At 40.7% G+C, this 22063-nt stretch overlaps 1 protein-coding gene and 1 long non-coding RNA gene across 2 annotated transcripts in view; one reads left to right on the top strand and one right to left on the bottom strand.

Annotated features, from left to right (window-relative positions):
• The window catches only part of Erich3 (glutamate rich 3), a 39640-nt gene extending 20599 nt beyond the window's left edge, over nt 1–19041 (bottom strand). Inside the window, exons 1-4 of the mRNA XM_059266493.1 lie at nt 18820–19041; nt 16014–16232; nt 10340–10520; nt 2875–3061 (exon numbers count right to left, since the gene is read on the bottom strand). Coding sequence (XP_059122476.1) covers nt 2875–3061; nt 10340–10520; nt 16014–16232; nt 18820–18831 — 599 coding nt within the window. The 5' untranslated portion in view covers nt 18832–19041. The remainder of the gene's footprint in view (nt 1–2874; nt 3062–10339; nt 10521–16013; nt 16233–18819) is intronic.
• LOC131913686 (uncharacterized) lies at nt 18813–21527 on the top strand. Its single transcript, XR_009379954.1, has 2 exons — nt 18813–19509; nt 21137–21527. It is a non-coding gene; the product is annotated as an uncharacterized LOC131913686 (long non-coding RNA).
• Nucleotides 21528–22063: the final 536 nt, after the last annotated feature.

Genomic DNA, 22063 nt, shown 5'->3' with positions numbered 1-22063 from the left:
CAACCTCAGGTGAGAAAAGTATTTCTTTTTTGCTTTTTCGAGACAGGGTTTCTTTGTGTAACAGCCCTGGCTGTCCTGTAACTCACTATGTAGACTGGGCTGGCCTCGAACTCACAGAGATCCACCTGCCCCTGCCTCCCAAGTGCTGGGTGAGCTACCACCGCCCAACAAGATAAGTATTTCTTATTCTAGAAAATGGCAAGAATGGACAGAGCTTCCTAGCTGGGGCCCGCACACCCACCATCTAACACCCACTGCACAGCCATCTCTCCTTTTATCAAGACTAAAAATTCTACCTGAACCCTCAATCATGGTTTCTCAAATCTACCAACGGGTTAAACTTTACCAATTTCCCTCTTGTGTATCTTTGGGATTTTTCCATGCATCAGTACTATCTAGTAACATAAATTCATGCCATTAATATCACATCCTGAAAACTAAAAGACCTTTCAGACCCTATACAGTCCTGGGACCATACAACTACTGTTTTTTAAAGGGAAATTCCCCACAAAACATTTTCTGTAACATTATTTCCCTCATTACTCTATGAGGCCACTGTGATCAAGCTCCAATCCCTGCCACCTTGCCTGGATAACTTGTCTCAAGGTCACTAATAAGCATCACCAAGTTGATGGTCAGGCTCCTGTTGGGACGGGTAATTCAGATGGTCAACCTGAGGGGATGAAGAAGCATCTGTGGTATCAGTGAGACTCACCTTTGTGTGTGTATGAGGACTTTTCTAGAGAGAATTAACTGAGGGGGGAAGACTTGAAACTAGGCAGTACCATCCCACAGGCTGGGGTCCGGTTCTGTCCTGTAGTTCATCTCTCTGCTTCCTGACTGTGGGTCCCTCTGCACACTCCCATCGCTGTGCTTCCTTGACCAGAATGGCCTTCACCCTCGAAGCATGGGCCAAACTACAACCCTCCTCCCTGCAGCTCTTGTCAGACGTTCGTTCACAGCATATGAAAGGTTGGCACAGCCGTCTTCATTGTGCCAGTGTGTAACCTAGCCACACACTTGGCTCCATTAGCCGCACACTTGGCTCCATTAGCCACTGCCTTATTCTTCAACCATTTTATTTCCAAGATAATTCTCCCTCAGGATTCACTTTCAGAAACTGGCTTTCCTGTTCTACAGTCCCCTTCTCCTTGGTGCAAAGCTCACTTGTCAGAAGTCCTCGTGGTCTTAAGAGAGCCCATCCCATCCCACGGCTTTACTGCCACCACTGTAAAACTATTCGCGAATCTGGACATCTCACCTCACCTGAGGTTCAGTACCCAACTGGCTACTCATCATCAATACTGCCACTTGCCTTAGCTCACAGAAGATTAAAACTGCATGTGTCCAAAACCAAAACCCCTTTCTTCCACCTCTCCAACTGCATCTTCCACAGCTGATCTTAAATACACACTAAATGCACCTACTTCCTGTTGCTCAAGTAACCTGTTTTCTTTACTTTTGTGTTCATTTTTTGGTTTCGGTGTAAGAAGTGGGTACAGCACCAAGTGAGCATGGGTTGTGTGAACAGAGCAGGACTTCGGGTGTCCATGCTTGGATTTCGTATAGGTGTTGGGGATCTGAACTCGGTCATCACGCTTGCACAGCAAGCGTTCTTAGCCACTGGGCCGTCTCTTCAGGCCCTAGAACAAAAATGTTTGAGTCATCTTTGACTCTGCTCTTCAGATTTATGCCTGGGTCCACCCATGAGTAAGCCTGATAAACTCTACCATCAAAGCACACAGCAGACCAAATCCCTTCGATTCTTCCTGCCATTCCCTACGCTCCAGACCAAAGTGACTTCGACTCTTCTTCTCAGTCTTTTCAAGGGCTCTCTTAGAAGCTGTCACTGAATCATCACAGAGCATTGCTCAACACCTACTTTAGAGACTCTCCAACAGGAGAGTCAACGTCAAAGGCCTTGGAACCACTTCCGGATTTCTCAGGACTCATCCCCGCTGACTCTCTAACCTCTTTTAACATTATTCCATCCATTACTTTGCTCTGATAACACAAGTTGAACACACCAATAACACTGTTTCCTCTGCCCTCCCCATAGGTCTTCTAACTGAAAAGCTATTTGGAGGAAGAGATCTTTCTGGTTTCTGCCTAAAGAAGTCATAGGATTTTTTTCTTGATTATGTTACATTAAACGGCACTCCCCCTCAACCTGGTCCTGGTCACTCTATAAATCCCCTGCCTCATTTTTTTTTCTTCATGCTTATCTTTATTAGACCTCCATCAGATGATTAGTATGTTGTTTCCCTCTGGGAAATAGTCTCATAAATATTTTGTGTTCTAACTTAATGTGATAATTAGTCAATTCTTCACAACTATTTTGAGGAAAAAGCAAAGAAAAAAGAAGCCTCCAAGTATGAGTCCAGACTCAGACAGGCTGCCCTGCTTGGAAGTTGATAAAAATAGCAGTCATTACACTTAATATTGAAACCAGGACACGGAGACAAAATTGGGTGATCTAGGAGTGTGGACATATTTCCAGTAGGCATAGCCTGGGGTATCCACACGCAGAGACAGATGATGACATACCACATGGGCGTGGGGGGTTAGTTTCAGGCTAACCAAGAATAAGCAAGAATTACAAGCAAGTGTGAGGTAAAAGAGAGATGATAAGCAAGACAGAATCTAAAACGCCACCAGCCTGTCTCTTCTCTATATAATACATCTGTAAATCTGGTTTATGTCTTATAATTTCAAAATCAAACATTCATGGCTGTCGTTGACAATCTTTGACTTGGGTTTTTGAGACAGTATATACTGACTCATTTTCCTTAAGAACTGTACAGAAAAAAGAATCAGTGAAGGAAGCATGGCAAAGTGGTCGCTCTAGCAAAGGGCGCGTGCTGCCTTCCATACCTGTAGCAAGGAGATGCCTTCTCCACATTCACAATCCCGAAGTAGCCTCTCTTGCCTCCGAGCCTCGAGCTCCTACGGTGCTTGAACTCGCAACAGGAGCTGAGCCTGTTCACTTGAATCCCGTTCAAAAAGAAGGTGAGGCTGAAGGGGAAGCCATGGTGTCGTTTGGAGATAAACTGAAAGGTGTCTGCAAGTCAAAAACACACATTCCTGAGAGCGACCGGCTTCATGCTGATGTCTTATAAATCAGTTTCCTTTTCAAAACCTGTATTGTGCTACAGAACATACTTTTTATCTGAGAACTTTTTTTCAGTACAGGGGGTGAAATCAGGATGTAACATATGCTGGACATCACTGTGCTGCCAAGCTCAGTTGGTCAAATGCTTCCCTGTGAGCAGGTGAGCCCAAACTGGATCCCCAGAGACTGTTTCCTAACAAAAGCCAAGGCTGGGGACACCTGCTTAAAATCTCAGCACTGGGGAGGCAGAGACAGGTGCATCTTAGGGCTTAGCTTCTTGTTGAGGTTCAGGGCAGTGAGAGACCCTGTCTCAAAGAAAACAAAGTGGATGGCACCAGAGGCATGGCACCAAGGGCAGCCTCTGGCCTCCACACATATTCACACAATCATGAGTCCCCTCTCCCCCCCACACACATGAAAACACATACCACAGACCTTCACAAACAAGTATATATTTTAACTGTGGCATTAAACATTCTAATCATGATGCATATATTGGTGAGAGTTATTTTGACTCCAAGCTACACTTACTTCTATTTGCCTTTGAGATTCTTTTTCTCCCTACCTTCTTAAGCATCCTACCAAGAAATTAAGAATTGATGTTTGTGATGCAGTTTTAATCACTCCAGATCTTTACAATTCTCTGTAATAAAATCCCAAACAAGAGATGCTGTGCAGAATGACCCAGAATCCTGCTGCACATTCACTTCCAGGGGGCCCTTGAACGAGTTCCAGCTCCCTGCCACACATGCATTTCCTATCACAGCTCTTATTACAATCTATTAAAATATGGCCACACTGGAGGTTTTTAAACTTTAATGTGCAATGGAACCACTGGGGACGGGGGGGTGGGAGGGGTATTAAAAGACAGGTGCCAACCCTTTCCAAAGAGTTTCTCAATCAAAAGGGTTGCAGTAGAGCTGAGGACAATTCTGATTTTTTTTTTTAATTGCTCTTCTAGCAAGCTTCTGGTGCTGTTGCTGCTGGGCCTCACATCCTAGAGCCCCAGTTCAGATGCCTGCTGGGCAGTGTATTTGTAAAACCTGTGATGGCAATGCTAGTCTACTCATCTTGGTTCCTTCAGATCCTACCATGATGGCAAAGGAGGCCCCAAATAATCAATTTGTGAGTCATTGTTTTAACCTCTTTCCTACTCAGTGATTGAAAGTGTCTGTGAGTATGCAACTGTGAGCCCTGGAAACTTCCTAAATCAAATGCAACCTGTCTTAAAGAATTAGACCTGAGAAAGTCCCATCCTGTACACCCTAGTATTCAGGACCAGAAATTAAACTAAGGAAAAGGTGAGCATCTGAAAAAGCTAAGACACAATGGCCTCAAAGGTGTACCAGTCTTACCGATAAACAGATTCCTCCATCCGAGGCTGGGAAGGCAGTTTAACCTCATTACATGAACCTGTATCCATGTACCGCAATCCCTGTACTCAGCTGGTTCCTTAGAACTCTGTACGTACCCAGGAGAAGGCACTCAAGAAAATACAGGGAGGGCTGGGAAGACAACTCAGCCGTCAAGAGTGCTTGCTGCTGTTTCAGAGAACAGAGTTCAGTTTCCACATCAATCAGGTGGGTCACAACTATGTGTAACTCCAGCTCCAGGGTATTCAGCACCCTCTGGCCTCACTCAGCATCTCCACACACATGCACATACACACATGGAGACACAGACATAGACACATAAAATAACAAATAAAACAAATATTTAAGGGAAAATTTAGGGAAAGGACACAGGAAATCAACTGCCAGACATGGCAGCCCCCTGCCATGTCCCCATCTACCCTGATCTTAGTGATTTGATTATTTCATGGTTTTCAAACTTAATTGCTGTGGGATAGTTTGTATGTCAAGTGTGTTGCTGATTGGTCAGTAAATAAATCACTGATTGGCCATTGGCTAGGCAGGAAGTATAGGCGGGACAAGGAGAAGAATTCTGGGAAGTGGAAGGCTGAGTCAGAGAGACACTGCCAGCCGCCATCAGGACAAGGAAGATGTAAAGTACCGGTAAGCCACAAGCCATGTGGCAAGGTATAGATTAATGGAAATGGATTAATTTAAGATATAAGAACAGTTAGCAAGAAGCCTGCCACGGCCATACAGTTTGTAACCAATATAAGTCTCTGTGTTTACTTGGTCGGGTCTGAGTGGCTGTGGGTCTGGCGGGTGAGAGAGATTTGTCCTGAGGTGGGCCAGGCAGGAAAACTCTAGCTACACTTAATGAACAAGATTTGGTGTCCTCTGCCTTTATCTCTTTTTTATTTTTATAATTTTATATATTGTGACTTTTCCCACCCCTGACTTGGTGGCTTCTTCATGCAGTAGTCAGAGGAATGCAGGCCAGAGAACATGGAGTTTGAGTCCTTGTCCCCATGCTTCACTGATGAACTTGGGGATGACAGGGATGAGAGGTCCCCAGCCTATCCATGTCATAACATGTGATATTAGAAAGAGCATTCTAGTGTTTGCAAAGCCGAGATGTTTGCTGTTCACTGATGATAGGTACCACTGAGGTACTAAAGGAAGGACAAATACCAAGTATGGATGGATGGATAAATAGATGATAGACACAGAGATAGAGACTCTTGTGCATATAGAGGTCTCCTCCTTCGGGAATCTATAATTCAGCCACAGAGGAATAATGCACTGGATTATGAAGTAAGGGCATCAAATCCTCTTTCCTTAAAAATATGTCTTTGGAAATAGACTGACAATTTAGGTGGGCAGCATTTAATTCATGTAAAAATTTCCTAAGAAAGCAGGAAGAATCTGCAGGCTTCCGCCTGGGGCTTCTCTCTCCCTACACCTGCTGCCTTCTCATGGTGCACTAAGTGGGCATAGAATGGCAAAACACCCAGAAGCTTCCAGTCCATAGAGCCGACATATTTTGGTGCAGAAGATGACAACCCCTTGGCCTATGGTATTTCCACTAATAAGCAGCTACCTCCAAGCAGCTCGCCTGGAAGGTCAGAGGTTCCCAAAGACTGGAGCCTTAATTAGTGAAAGCAGTAGGTCAGACCTTAAAGGGAGCCACTGGCAATGAGGCTGTCACAGCAGCCTTCCACAGCTCACTGAGCAGCCTACAGTTTCAGGAAGCAACCTGGGTCAGAGTGGACTCCACCTGTTTCATGAGTCCCAGTCTACACACATCTTCACCTAGGCACAGACCAAACAAGAAAGCCTGGTGGAAACCGGAGCTGGGGCTTGAAAACTGGACAGGCATGGTATCTTTCCCCAGACTCACTGGAGTTCAGAATCATTCAGAACTTTTGGGTGACTGTTCAGGCACTGTTTAGATCTCAGAGATAGCATTAATGAAGGCTTAAGAGTAAGTCATACTTTCTGACGGTTTTTTCTGCACCCAATGCCTGATGTTCTCATAGAAAGAGAAGCACACATACACAAAGAGGCCACACAAAGTCAGGCGCAGACACTGCAGTGACAAAGTTGTCACCAGCAGAGGACTGGGTTTCGCAGAGAATCAGAGTTGGGCAGAATCAAGGAAGGTTTCTGTTCTAGAGCTCTGCAAGAAACCCAACCCAGCATCATCTTCATTTTGGATTTCAGGCCTCCAGACATAGATGATAAACTTCTGTTGTTTACACCATCATTAAAAGACACCTGCTTTCTCAGCCCAGGGACACTAATACTGCACAAATACACCAACCAGTAGAGGGTCTGAGCCTCTGCCAAGTCATGGATGAACACCAGCCTGTGAAATCAGACACCAGTCTGAGAACTCAAAACTTCACTAGCTTCATCACGATTCTAGGGATGAGACTTCACATTGACTCCAAAACACAGACTCCAGAAAAGTCCGAACAGGAAGTTGTTCCCACACAGAGGGAAAAGAGCGATCAAAACCACTCTGGGAACCTAGTGAAGAGAAATGATGTGAGGGTCCATCTTGACTGGCATCCTGACAACATCCGGAATCAACTCAACTCAAGCAGCTGGGACTTTTTTAATCAGATTATTTGAAGCAGAAAGACTCAGACTAAATCTGGACAGCACCTTCCGCTGTCAGTCCTGACAAAAGTGTGTGGAAGAAGGAAGCTTTGCTTGTTGCCTGTCTGCCCTCCCTCTCCCAGGCAAGTCTACCTAGCCTGTGGCTGAGGCATCCCTCCCTTCACTGGTGTTAGAGACATCTTCTTCTTCAGGATTCCTACGTAACTGAAGACCAGCATCTCTCCAGGATCCTCTGGGTTGTCAGTGGCACACCAGGACTGCTCAGACAGCCATTGTTATGGACTGTGCCTGTTGTAGTCAAGTTTATAGAGTCTGAGTCACAGTGACTTGCTCTTTATGCACCTGTGAAGTCCTTGGGATGTTTTTGTTCCCATAAGGACTCATAAGGACTGCAGTTTCCTCCAAGCAAAACATCCCAGGCACAGTGAATGACTTGGTAATAGAAAGATGCTCTTAGCCCCCGTTCTTCCATTATTTTTATTATCGTTCTTAATTTTCAAGAAGCAAGAAAAATTAACAAATGCAACATTTTAATGAGTGAATAATTCCAAAAGTAGGAGTAAAGTCTTTTATTTATTCTCCACAGGAACCTAAAATCCTGTTCACATTTCACAGAATCACACACAACTAAGGGCAGATTCTTGATAGCTCAGATAAATCACTCCGGTTACTGACCTCATGAGAGCTTCCTAACAAACCAACTCTTCAGTTTTGAACAATTACTCTCCTAGCAATAGGGCAAGCTGAGGCCAGATTACAGCCTGGATAGAATCACTTAAGTCCCCATTCCATGCTGTTATGTAAGATCATTTGGTGTCTCAACACAAAGACCCAGGATCAGTATATATACAAAATAACTCATGCCCAGCAGCACCCTCCTCTGCCAGCTTCATGGTCTGCACCATTGGTCCACCATGTGTATTGTTTACTAGGCCACCCAGATCATACTTCATCTGTATAAGTTACATTCTCCAGCAAATAGTTGTTAATATACATGTTGTTGAATCAAGTGTGATACAGAACCTAGGAAATTGTTTTAAGTGTAGTGGTGATATATTGTGTACCCTAATAAAGTTTGCCTGAACTCAGGATTTGTTGAGTAGAGTACTAATGTACTCCTCTGTCAGAACACAGTCCAAGAATGGAGTCCTGTGAGGAGAACTCTGAGTGAGAGAGAACTCCAAGAAAACAAGACAAGAGTCTTGTGACCTCAGTCTCTTCAAAACACAGAATTGTTCTTGGAGTGTGGTTTTGTGCGCTGCCCAGTTGCATCACTCCCAGGTAGGAGTGACTTTACTCTGATTATTGTTATTCATGTGCCTCGATGGAAAAATATGTTTTTGCCACGTGTGGCTTGTCCTTGTGATTGAACACCTTACTCGTGTGACTCTGCTTAGCCCTCAGAGTATAAATTGACTGATGCTGGGAATAAAGTTGGCTATTGTATGATAAAAAAATAAAATAAAATAAAATAAAGTAAAATTTGCCTGAAGATCAGAGAGACAAAGGAACAAGCCACTGCCACATCTCATGTCACCAACTCCACAAATCCTCTGACTGAAATCCTGAGTCCTCACCTGAAAGCCTCCAGCTGAAAGGGACGCTTCTGCCGAAGAGCCTTTAGCTCCTGTCTCCTCAGGCCTTATCTACCTTTCTCCGCCCAGCCATCACTTCCTGGAAATAAAGGTGTGTGTGCTTCCCAGTACTGGGATTAAAGGTGTGTGCCACCACAGCCTGGATGTGTTTCTCTCCTAGACTGAGTCAATCTCATGTGGTCCAGGGTAGCTTTGAACTCACAGAGATCTAGACAGATCTCTGCCTCCTGAGTGCTAGGATTAAAGGTGTGTGTCACCACTGCCTGGCCTCTGTTTAATCTAGTGGCTTGTTCTGTTCTCTGATCTTCAGGCAAGTTTTATTAGGGTACACAACATATCACCACACATAGACACCTAAACATAGACATTCTAATTTTAGATGATAGCTAATTTCATCAGTTCTTCCAAATTAATACCCAAACATCATACTTTTAAAAAATAACTGTCTAAGCTGCTTGGGTTAAGATAAGAGTGTGTGATTCTGCTCCAGTTTATGCGGCGCTCACTTGGAATTCACACCCTTCCCTATAGAAAAAGGCTGCTGCTTGGCTACCGGGAACACCTGAGGTAGCATAGCATCACAGAACCCACCCAACCTGGCCAGAGCTAGACAGACAGCCTTCAAGAGCCACTGCAGCTCAGGGAGCGTCTCCTCCCACATCTACAGTGATGGGAATGAACTCTGGAACGTGACTGCAAAACACCAAAGTAAATTTAGACATTTTTGCCAAGTTTGTAAAAATGGTAACACTTCCCAGCAAACTGAGAAGCATGTTTCATTTTCCTTAAAATTAAAACTAATACTCTAGTATCTAGTTCATTTGGGGAGTTTAAAACAGTAATTCGCAAATATGTCATTGTATTTGTAGCTTTAAAAGTTTTGGACTGTTTTCCTTAGAGTCACTCTTTTTGATGGTGAAAGAAAGTTAAAAACGAATTCCAAATGTACTGCAGTCCTCTCCCAGCTCCTCTGCTTCACGATTTCTCATGTAGTTTTGAAAACTAACAGTGCTGTCTAAAGGGAGTTTCCTACGTAAGCAAGGACTGAACCCGGCTTTATAAACATGTCTCCTTTCACTGCTGCCCTACTAAACTGAATATTGAAGGGAATGTGTGTTAATAAAAATATCTTATGCTGACAAGGATGGACTTAGGATCAAAGAAAATAAAAAGTACTGAAAAGAACATTTAGAATTTTTTTTTTACTTTAAGTTATTTAGGTGTGACTCATCATGGTGTCTATTAATTTGCGATTTTTGTCCCCATGTATTCTAAATAACAAATTGCCAATCCATGATTGTTCTCTTATGGTAACCTATAATATCATTCACTGTAGCAAACCAAATAGTTAACTTGTAATTTTGGGAACAGCATATTCCTGAACCATTTTAATGATCATATATATCTCCGTCCCAAAATGAATCTGTTACCAGGTTAAACAACTCCAAGTCCTTCCTCTACAATCTGCAGGAGTAATTGCTGCTTCAGCCTCCATCGGGAGCTGTGAAGCTAGGTTTACTTTCAGGCAGCTGGTTTATAATTCCCTGGATGTGCATAACTTCACAAAGTGGATGAAGTCCTTTTGATATTATGTCAACAACAGCTTATCTGGAACATCAACCCAAGCATTTTTTTCAATTCACATTGATTTGTACCTTTCTCAAGCAGTTTGCCTTTGTAGATACAAAGGTTCTCTCCTCCACAGTGCTGTTGATAAATCTTGATTTCATCTCGAAAGTCTGTGTCTTCGTAAGATAGGTGCACATTCTTCCCAAAGTAGACCATTGTGATAACTGCATTGCTATGTGGTGCTGCTTTGTAAATCCTTCCCGGATCCTAGGGTAAACAAAATACAGACTGAGTGACCTCGTGTCTTCCCGTCAGACCTCCTGTTCCCACATGACTCTATAATATGGAGAACACAGACATGTAACTCCAAGTACTTCATGACAAAATATTTATAAAGGGTCATTGCACACAATGTGTAAGAATCAAAAACATTACAAAATAAATTCCTCTCGGGGACTTCAGCATCCAGATTTTGGCTTTGATTTTGGTAAATGATAGGGATATGAGCAAACTGTTACTTTCCACTTTCAATTCTCCTGTCTTTCTTCTCTCTCTGCTGGAAAGGAAGTATTTTGACACATTCAGCTACTTTTTAAATAAAAATTCAAACAAATGAACTGAATAAATACTAATGTTGTTTTGTTTTGAGTTGACATTGATCATGACACAGTGAGAGTTTTGAAGTGACTACTTCCTCTTTATAAGTGAGCAAAGTCAACAGACCCATTCTTGGTCCATTCTATCTGAGAGGAGCACGGATACAATGATTCCTTCCAGGGTCCTTATAAGGATAGGTGATCATGTATGTCAAGTGCCTGGGATTATCATATAGAAGTCTAATTGGTTTCTCTGTTGAAGAAAACTGCTGACCAATTACAGTTAATTCCAAGAATTGAGAGAAAATAAATTATAATCACTTTTGAGTTTGATGATTGCAACAACAGTTCAGCTTGCTGTGCTGTATACTTAAGATGATGTTAATGAGTTCTGTGATCACGGACCATTTATTTAACCTGATTTGCTTCATCTCTAAAGTTAAGAAATTGCGTGTCCTTTTTTAGGCTTGTTGTATACATGGTATGTTAAATACTATATTCTAAGGGCTCACTAAATAATAGATGTCATTAATATTGCCATTAAACATAAATTTTCATATTTTGTTAAAAGTTCACAGAGCACATATATAAGAACAGATAATTTAATGAATAAAAGGCAGTAGGTAGTTTGAAAGTAAGTATATTTCCAGATGTTAATGCCATGGAATAAAGAATGCCAGCTGAAGTAGTAATTCAAGCTGGCTTGGAAGAGGTAGAAGAGAGGGCTGGGAGACTGGCAGAACTGAGCTTTTGTTCATCAATGAATGAAGAAGTTTGACTTCTTACTGTGATGATTTTGCAGCTTAGGCTGTACTGACCTGGAGAAGATATGTACAAACTGTTAAAGGATGTGAGATGATGATGTCAGAACAGAGAAGCAAACATCAAGGCTGAAGTCATGGCGATGCTCAGGTTAAGGACGAGAACAAAATAAAGTCATGGGAGTGAGAAAAAAGGTAGAAGAAATGAGCCTGGCAAGCAGAGTGTCTGGAAGGGAAGAAGCAAAGCTTTGAGGAAATACAGAGGTACAGCATGAGGGATGCTACCAGAGAAATGTCACAATAAGGAACGGGATGGGGCTAAACTCATTAATGCAGCAGATATCCAAACTGAATTAAACACAAACCACCTGCCTACTATGTTGATACATTAAAAGCCAGACTTCATATCTAAAACTCCAAAATGCTAAAAGTAAAAAAAAAAAAAAAAAGTATATGAATAATTGTGAGTGCTGGGAATCAAACTAGTGTTCTCTACAAGAGCAACAAGGGCTCTTAACCACTGAGGCACCTCTCCACTCCCAAATATAGTATTTTATAAAAGGATGGCCAATGAACACACATGATCAGAACTTAAATATGGCATCAGAACAAAAATCTCAACAGACTGTGTGGAAAATAAAAATGAAGATTCTCACAGCAAGAAGACCATCAGTACAAAGAAGTAGAGGCAGGAGAGAAAAGTTGATTATTAGAATACTAGAAGATAGGTTGAGTAGTTCTACCCTTATCAGAGAGAATTCCCAAAAGGAGAAATATAGGCGCGTGCGTGCGTGCGTGTGTGTGTGTGTGTGTGTGTGTGTATGTGTGTGTGTGTGATTATATATGTGTGCATACATGTGTAAAAGTGTGGCTATAACTGTATTCACACAACTCAAAGAAAAAAATGAGTATACTTCAGGAGAACAAAACCAGAGATGAATGAAATGAGGATGCCAATACAAGACATGAAAGCAGAACTCCATGAGAGACACAACTAGTGATAAGAGCCAAACCAAAGTAGTGCTGGAAATAAAAACTTAACAATACACATGAAAGCCTCAGTGGAAAACATCACCAACAGAATAGACTGTGTAGAAAACAGACTATTGTGACTGGAGGACAAGGTAGAGAAACTGGGTCAGACAGTGATGGTAAATAAGTTTTCAAATATATGAAGATAACAGTGCAGAGATCCGGAAAACCATGGAAAAAAAAACCTAATTGTCTATTTTCAGATTGTGGGAACAGCAAAATAAAGTTTAATACCAGTTATATAGAAAATACTTTCAAGAAAGTTTTCAAACTTAGAGAAAGAGATGAGTACCCAGGTACAGACCATAAGAACTCTAAATAGACTCTGAGAAGAAACTCCCTGTGAAATGATATAGTTAAAATAGTAAGAGCACAGAATAAAGACTGACTGTTGAAATCTGCCCAGAAAGGCCAAGTCAAAGTCAACTAGAATTATAGCTGATTATTCAGCACAAACTTTTAAAGCCTGAAAACAATATTCCACAATCTGAAATACCACAATTGTCAACCTAGACTATTCTATCCACCACAACTATCTATTAAATTTGAAGGATAAATAAATTTTTTATGATTAACAAAATAGACTAAAGTATTTATGATCACTAAGCTAGCTCTACACAAAATAGTTTGGTTTAGAAAAAAGGAAAACCATACATAAGGGGTCCCAGAGAATTAATAATAATACCAGAACAGTTTATCAATGAGGTCTGAGAAAACTTCACACAATAAAATGACAGATATTAATACACATATTTCAATAACAACTCTGGGTATCAATTGCCTCAATTCCCCAGTAAGAAGGCACTTCATATTCAATAAAGAACAATCTACAAGGGAAGATATCATAATTATAACTATGTATATACAAAACACAGACATATCCAACTTCATAAAATAATACTCAATAATGTAAAAACCACATATTAACCCCAACACAGTGATAATAATTCCAATACCTCACTCTCAACAGTAGACAGGTCATCTAAACAGAGAAACATTGGAGTTAAATGACATCATAAATCAAATGGATCTAAAAGACATCTATAGAACATTCCATTCAAACACTAAATAATCCACAATCTTCTTAGCAATCTACGAAAGATTTCTCCAAAACTTGGATATACAGAAAGTCCCAACAAATATAGGAAAATTAAAATAGCATATTCTATTTTGCCACAATGGAACAAAGCTAGACATCGACATCAATAAAAACTACAGAAGGTGCATAGAGGACTCAAACACACAGAGAGTAAACATACACTACTGAATGATTATCAAGTTACTGAAGAAATTAAGAAGGAAAATTTTAAAAATGTCTAGAGTTAAGTAAATGAAAGTACAAAATACCAAAAATCTATCAGACAAAAGTCAGACAATCTTCAAAAAGTCAACTGGAATGGTAGGGCATGCCTTTAATCCCAGCACTCAGGAGACAGAGGTAGGTGGATCTTTGTGAGTTCAAGCCAAGCCTGGTCTACAAAGCAAGTTCCAGGACAGCTAGGGCTGTTAAACAGAGAAATCCTGTCTCTAATTAATTAATTAATTAATTAATTAAAATGCCAATAGTGTCAAGTGCCTACATCAAAAGGCTTGAGAGATCTCAAATTAAAAGCTTTATGGACATGCCTTAAGGCCCTGGAAAACAAGAACAAAACAAATCCACAAACAGTAGATAGGAAGAGATAACCAAAATCAGTGAAATAAAAGTAAAAAACCACAAAGAAACAATGAAACAAAGTTGGATCTTCAAAAAGAAAAATAAGATAGGGAGGAGGGGAGGGGAGGGAAACATTCCAGCAGATACCAATGAAATTCCGGAAACGATGAAGCAAAGATGCATCATTCTGCATTAGCACCAAGGGATGGGATATTGAGGAGTGCTCATGGGGACATTGAGGGAGAGGTGGAGGTTGGAGAGAGGATCTGTGAAGTGCTGACTTCTGAACTTGACTGGGCTGGTACACACATAGCTCACACAGCTGTGGTTGCCTGCCCAAGATCAAGCCAATCACTGCTTCAGCAGGGGTTCGGATGAGCTCCTGAGCCCCCTCCCCCAACTTAGGAGCTTTTTGCAGTTGTTGGTGCTAAGGGAGGGATAGTCTCTTTCATTTGGGGATGTTGGCACTGATAGGTTACCCACACCCTACTGGTAGCCCCACAATCATTTGTAAATGATCAGCATGAATGGATTAGAGAGATAATTAATAATAATAATGTTAATAGACATGAAGTTGGGCAGGAGTCAGCTGATGGGTTTCAGGGGCAGTTGGAGAGAGATAGTTGGGAGTATAAAAGATAAAAAAATATGTTAAGTGTGAAAGTTTCAAAGAATAGTTTTTTATGTAAATGAAAAGAGAAAACTGGTCTAAGGTGCAGTCTACATGGAAAGGATTCGATAACTCTATGTAAAACCTGCCCTCTGAAAGAACCTGAGGAAATGTGCCAAGAAGGCTGGAGACAAAAACTGCAGAGTGCAATGTCACTCAAAGATGGCGCACTCGGGGCAAAGGAGTCTTCAGGGGTGAGAGCGAAGGCTGTGCCAGAGACAGCATCGAAGAGAGAACTAGAGGAAATCAAACGGAAAGAAGTAAATGTGAAGTAGGGGGAAGAAAGCCCTGGCCTTTTGAGAAGGTTCGAAGGGAGGGCAGCTGCTGAGGGTTAGATACGGACCAGGGGCTTGGGAAGGGTGTTGGAGATGAGGCTGACTTGGAACTGCAGGATGTAGAGTGTGTATGCGTTTTGGTACTTCCCTACTTGATGTTAACTCTGGAAAGTGTCAACTCCACTATGTGCTAAGGATCAGAGAAGTTCCACGTCATTAATGTGGTTGTGTATTTGCCAAACGAAAAAGAAGATGTCCTCGGCTCTCCTACTAGACAGAAGCTGTTACGTAGTTCATCTAGGCTTACAAGCATGTGCTATATCAATGCTTTGAGGAGAATGTGTGAAAACCACAGCATTTTCAAAGAACACTGAAAAAAACTGTAGCCAATATTCACAAATTTGCAATAAACCATCAAAAATAAAATTATAGCTATTACACTTTCTAGCTATATTTAAATCCATGAATTTTCATGAATTAAATGTTAAGATGCTCTGAATGATCAAATTAAGGGAAACAAAACTGGAGGCAGTTAAACTAAATCTGACCACAAAACTTCCTGAGTCTTCTATCATCAATGACGATAAATTAGCTATTCAGCTGACCTACTCAGACGTGTTTATAGCTGTACTTACAAAAATAATGAATTTCTTTGTGTAATGCAATTTTGTACTTGATTCTAGAAAATTCTTCTACTACAGATCTAGAACTCAGCTGGTGTGAAGTCATCAGTGTTACAGTAATAAAAGAACATTTGACCCATAGTCACCCTGGTGTAGAGGGGCTCTAAGCCATTGGGAGCCGTGATGGGACGCAGCCTCTTCCTCCTCCAAGGCTCAGACCTGTTCTCCCTGGAGATCTTTCCTGCTTGAGGTTGGGGTGTCGGGGGGATAGGTGTCAGGTAACTGTTAATGTCTGGAAGTTGGTAGGTATCCGGCCTCTGGGAATTGCCCATGTAGTTCCTGAATTTCATCATTGCTTTCTTGCCCTGTAATCACACACCATGACGTAAGAGCCAGTGACACACAAGCAGGACCCCAACGCAACCCCTAATCAAAGGCAAGCCTGGACGATTGGCACGGCATACAAACCCGCGGAAAACAACAGACCAACCCAACAGACACACTTGTATCTATTAAAATCACATTTTGTATCTGTTGCAAATTTAATAAGCACATGTTTTTAACCTTGTGCAAATGTAGAGTTAATAGAAGACTTAGGAACAGCACTCAAGGGAAAATTAATTTGCTAATTTCATGCCAGGAGGTATGCAGGGTTGGACTCTGAGGTAGGGCTGGCCAGTGCACCAAGAAACAGGAAGTACTGTCCTCACATTCAGACTTCACACATCCCAAGGTTTGAACAGGCAGGAGAAGCAAGGCTGTGATCAAACGCCAGCTTGTACACTGTTTGAATTACTTCAGACTTTGTGAAGGACAAACAAAATGATTCACCAAGTTTCAAAGAGAATACATTTTGACCTAGAAATCCTGCAAACAGGAATAAATCCTATATCAGATTTACTATTAATATTAAGTACAAGTACTAATACTCTACTGTAAATGTGTATTTGGGCATGCACCTATGTGTGTGAGTGCTATTTAAATATGTGTGTACATACATACATACAAATTCAGTTGAATCATAAAAACTTTACCACCCTAAAAATCCACATACATATACATACATATATATGTATATATATATGAAAAGAATTAAATTTTGCTTTGTTTCTTTAGATTATATATTTCTCACTGGGGTATAGTAATATAAGCACATTTATACTAACATATCAGCACATGAAGTATGATGTAACACTTCTTTTAAGCAATTTATATGTAGATTTTTATTTAAAAAGCAAGAACAAATGGAAAATTTCAAACATTAATTTATCCATGTGGGATGTATCTTTATGTTGCTTGAGGGTTTAATCAAAATACCTCACTTTAATCATTTAAAGGCTTTACAAGTAAAACCAATAATTTTTACCAGACAGATCTGAATCTAAACATTTTTATAAACTGGTTATTTTTGTGTATCTGAAGTATATTTCCAAATTTTATGGAATCTTTAGATATGTTTATCAATTTTACACCAATTTTTTAAAATTGTTAAAAAATTATTTACACTTATACAATATAAATTTACATTATATTTTTGTATTCCTAATTAGTTTCTAGCCAATTTAGTCTAAATTTTGAAATGCTTAATAATAAAATTTTATTTTTAGAAAAGGAAGTTCTCCAAAGGGCACTGGTTACTAAGTAAATAAAAGCAGAGTAAGTCAAAGCATGTCTAGCTCAAATCTTGAATAAAACCAGAACTTTTGTGTAAGCAGATTCTACTGTTTGGATGTTAAATTACATTGAGCATTCTTATTTTGTTTCCAATTTCTTTCTGCAATAGATTGCATTGAGCCTAGGATATCAAATGAAAAGTAAATGCACATGACATAAATATCAAAATTAATTAATCTAAGACATTGAGAATTTGGATAATTTTAATTGCTTTTAAAAACAAATAGCATAACTGGTATCAGGTGCTTGTCTTGTTTTGGAAATGATTTTAATAATATTTTTAATCTTTTTCTATTTTTAACTGATGGTACATTGGATAATTTTCTAAACTGTTACATACAATCATAGTGTATTTTTATGGACTTAAGCATCTTAAACTATACTTTCTTATGGGAAAATCTTTTCCCAGTTGTTCACTACTGTAAATATGACAGTTCAAAGCAATCTTGACTCTTCCTTTGCATACATGTGCCTTGTTCCGTGGGTAGATTCCTACATACTAAAATGGTGGTAGATCTTCCAAGCAGTGCTTTGAAAATATGTATGCTGATTTCTCCTGGCAGAAGAGACTCCCTCTGAACCTTGGCAGTGTTTGCCAAGTGATTAATGGCATCAAAACCAACCTGTTGTGACAAGTTCAACCTGGTTTTACCTGTGGCACTTCAGTCCTCACATCATCGTTATACCCATCACTGCTTCAGTAAAGCAAGAAGGGTCAACCCAGTGCCCAACACACACTTAACAACAGTACAGACGACTGTCCGTCGTAAGAGCTTCATCTGGTGATCAGCACTTTCACCGTCAATACCACTTACAAAAGCAGGTGTCTTTTCATAGTCTATTTTGCTTATGCATATTACATAGCAAGCTCCAATAAGTTACTGGTGTCTTCCTTGATAATCAATAAAACACTTGTTCTTCAGTACCGAGTCTATCATAAGTGCCCAAAATATTTAAATATTCAATTTAGGCAATTGAAACTAACACAAAATCAATCTTCATCTTGTTGGTACATGTGAGATACCCAGTGCCTTTCCTTCAATAATCCACACTCTCAACACGAGTTATATTGTATGTCACCATGTGTGTACATGGAGTTATTACTTGCATACAGTGTCTCAGAGTAAATCTGGGGGAAATCATTAAAAGTGAAAAAAAAAATCAGCTTCTGGGAGCCAAAATCCATGTGTCATCTCACTATCAGTGTTCTTAAGTCTAGGACGAAAATTTACCAAAGTAGAACTCAGAACTATTTAAGTTTGGGAAGAATGTAATCACCTTGGCAAACATGGAAAGTTCCCATTGGAAGATTCCCTAGTAGGGAGGAAGTTCTACCCATCAGGCTTTCAGTATGTCCAGCCCTAATGGCAAAGCTAAGCCTGGAGGACACAGAGAGTTTTAGGGAAAGACCTGTGAGTTTTCGGGTACTTTTGGCAAGCCCACTGATAAGATGAGATGGGTGCCCCAGGAAGCCTTAACCTGATCCAGGAACACTGCCTTGAGACACAGCCCCATTCTGATTCTTCGGTCACCTGGCAACCTCCTGATTGTGATCCTGTCTCTCAAGTGACTCTGCCAACCTGGGAGACAACATTGTTCCTACAAGCTTTGGCCATTTGATGATGCTTGGTGAACTAATGGCCCCTGATCAGGCCAATCTCCTATTTTGGATTACTATAAAGTGAAAGGATCCTGCTTCTGTGTTATTTAAAGTAGCCTGAAGTGATCTCATAGGACCTGGCTACTCCAGGGCAGTGGCTGAAATAGCAAGTATGTGCCTTCAATTGGACCCTAGATCTAAGACCCAGGAGCTTGCCTCACTCCAGTTTCTACAAACAAAAAGCCACCATTTCCCAATTAACTTTCTCCTAGCATTTAAGAAGCTACCGGTAAATTAACTGAATAAGGTGTATGAACATTCTTATGAACTAAAACCACACTCACTGGATTGGGATGCCGCAGCTGCATGTATGTATTTAGTATGAAATACACGCACCTATTTATCTGAATGAAGGGCATTGTCAATGAAAGGGGACAGTGTCTTAGGTCCCTGGGTGGTATTTGCCTAGTAAGGAATGAAGCACATTCATCCATTTATTTGCAATTATGTTTGTGACACAAACTGTAGCAATTTGTCTACAACCAACTCTTAGGCTAGCAAATGTTTCTACAAGGTAGAAATACAAACTGTCTCTCCACAGCCTGGGAATGGTCTTAGTCCTCCTCCCTGTTCAGGTAGAATCTGTTTCATAGTAGCCACTCCTAGCCTTCTCATGCTCTAATGGGCAAAGATTTTCCCAGATATAATCTTGAAAGGGATGCAGTGTCAATCCCCTGGGTATGATGAGTTCGGCACATTTGAATGATAGACTTTCCCTTCCTAACTTCACACACTGATAGAAAAGCTTGTCCCAATGCAAACACAGACCAGCCATGCGGAGTCCCACTGTCTGGTTCTCCTGTGTGTAAATCTGCAAGGAGTCCACACAAGGTCACTTCTGAGGACAGTCATTTGTGGCTGTGAAAAGACTTCTGTTTTTCATCTAGCTTTCTCATAGTGAGCTAGCACTGCTGAATATCATTACAAACCCATCCCTTACAGATCCTGTTTAATTACATAAACAGGCCTTCCAGTCACAGAAAGACAGAGTTCATCAGAAGTACACAGTAAGGGCTTAATGAATGTACAGAATAAGTTTCACTGTGTGGATGAACTGAATATAGCATCTTAAAACCTTTGATAGTACAAGAGTTTAATCAATAATTTTAAAAAATATTTCTTAAAGAACATAGCATTTACCCCAATAGGAAATGGAGCTTCACTTTCCAGCAGTGAGGTTCTGGGTTTGGACCCTGAAGTTATCTTTGAAACATTTCTCATTGAGCGATTACTGAGAAGAGGCTGCAATCGGATTGGAGGCTGCATATTTCCTGGGGCAGTATATGGTCGAGGAGCTGTCTAGACAATTAGGGGGGAAAGTTCCATTTAAATTAGTATCTTGACATGTTTCCAGAACCAATTAATAATCCAACAAATTGCCCAGAGTAATTAATGGTGCCTTTTTACTGAGCAGATTAAACTTTAATTATATCCTTCCATTATACACACCCTTCTGACCCAAAGTATTTGTTAAAACATATGGTGTTGAAGTCGTCTACATCACCACATATCACAGGGATGGAGCCCTCTAGACAAAAGAGATGACCTCTATTATAGTCCCATATTTTTGCTCATACTGTAAACTCTTGATAGTACTGAATTTGTGTAAAGAATGGCTTTGCTCAATTAAATGTTAAGTTGAATAATGTTCCAACTTTAGAGATCTGAAATGATATTATTGGAACAGACTCATTTCAGTTTCAATGTTTTCAATATACAATCTACTCTGAATTCATTACGCTGCAAGGTTGGCACCCAAAGTAAAAGCAGACAACAGGAAAGGCAGGTGCTTGGCTATAATGTACCACCAATTACATATCTTCAGCTGCTTCCTAGAAATGTAAGAAAACAAAATGAAAAATTATAGCTGGCAGCATTGGGAGGCACTGTATAAAAATGGACGTTTCCACACTGAGTGTTTTCCATTTGTTCTAGGTCTCCTGTCTACCTTCTCTGTCTGTGGAGCTCTGGGCCCTGGAAGTGATTCCTTCAAGAATTACCAACCAACCTCAGGACTGCAGTTGGATTCTACCAAAGAGAGGAGTTACATCAGAGAAGATGGGAGGATGAAGTGGAGGCCTTTATTCCCATCATCCCTGCAGGGTAGAAATGGTTCCTGACACCTAAGTGCTATGCTTCTGCAGAGAAGCCCCCCCATAGGCCCTACCTACTGCTTCTGGAGCCCTGACTCCTCCCATGCCCCCCTCAATCTAGGACTGTGGTTTCCCGGGGTGCTGACCCCAGTGGGCTTATCATCCCTAGTTGGCTTTTCTTTGCCCTGCTGTATCTTTCTAAATAGTTTCTTTATTAAACAACTTCCTAATTACTCTATTTGTATGAGCCATCTGTTTCCTGCTGAGCCTCCAACAGAGAAACTTTCCAATCAAGACTGTACTGCAGTGAATACAAAAAGTGCCAGCATGGGACACTGTAAGTGCCCTGGGGGGCATCAACAGAATATTGTAAGTTTAGTATAAAGATTAACAATGCATCAAAAGTGTGGAGGAATGAAGCTTTTGGCTCAGTTGTCCTGTTAGACTAAGACAGTAGAAAACATGTCAAGAATAGGACATGCATGTTTGGGCAAAGGGGTATGAGGAGGACAGCATATAAATGATTCATGAACAGAATTTTGTATATTAACTCTAAAGGATGATGAGCCACAAATATACCATTCTGCAAAAGTATGTATAAATAAACACATAAAAACCGGGCAGCCAGCGACTACTACCAAGCCCTTGTTCTCACGGCATCTTGAGAAGCATGTGTGCACACACTGCTAAACCTCTGATTCTTCAACAATAGGCACATACTGAGTCTCCACCTTAGGCCTAGTAAGGAGATAAAAAGTAACATTTAACA

The sequence above is a fragment of the Peromyscus eremicus genome, chromosome 6, assembly GCF_949786415.1.
Source record: "Peromyscus eremicus chromosome 6, PerEre_H2_v1, whole genome shotgun sequence".
Classification (NCBI taxonomy): Eukaryota; Metazoa; Chordata; class Mammalia; order Rodentia; family Cricetidae; genus Peromyscus; species Peromyscus eremicus.
The sequence above is the reverse complement of the archived record's forward strand: the minus strand, read 5'-3'. Positions and strand labels throughout refer to the sequence as shown.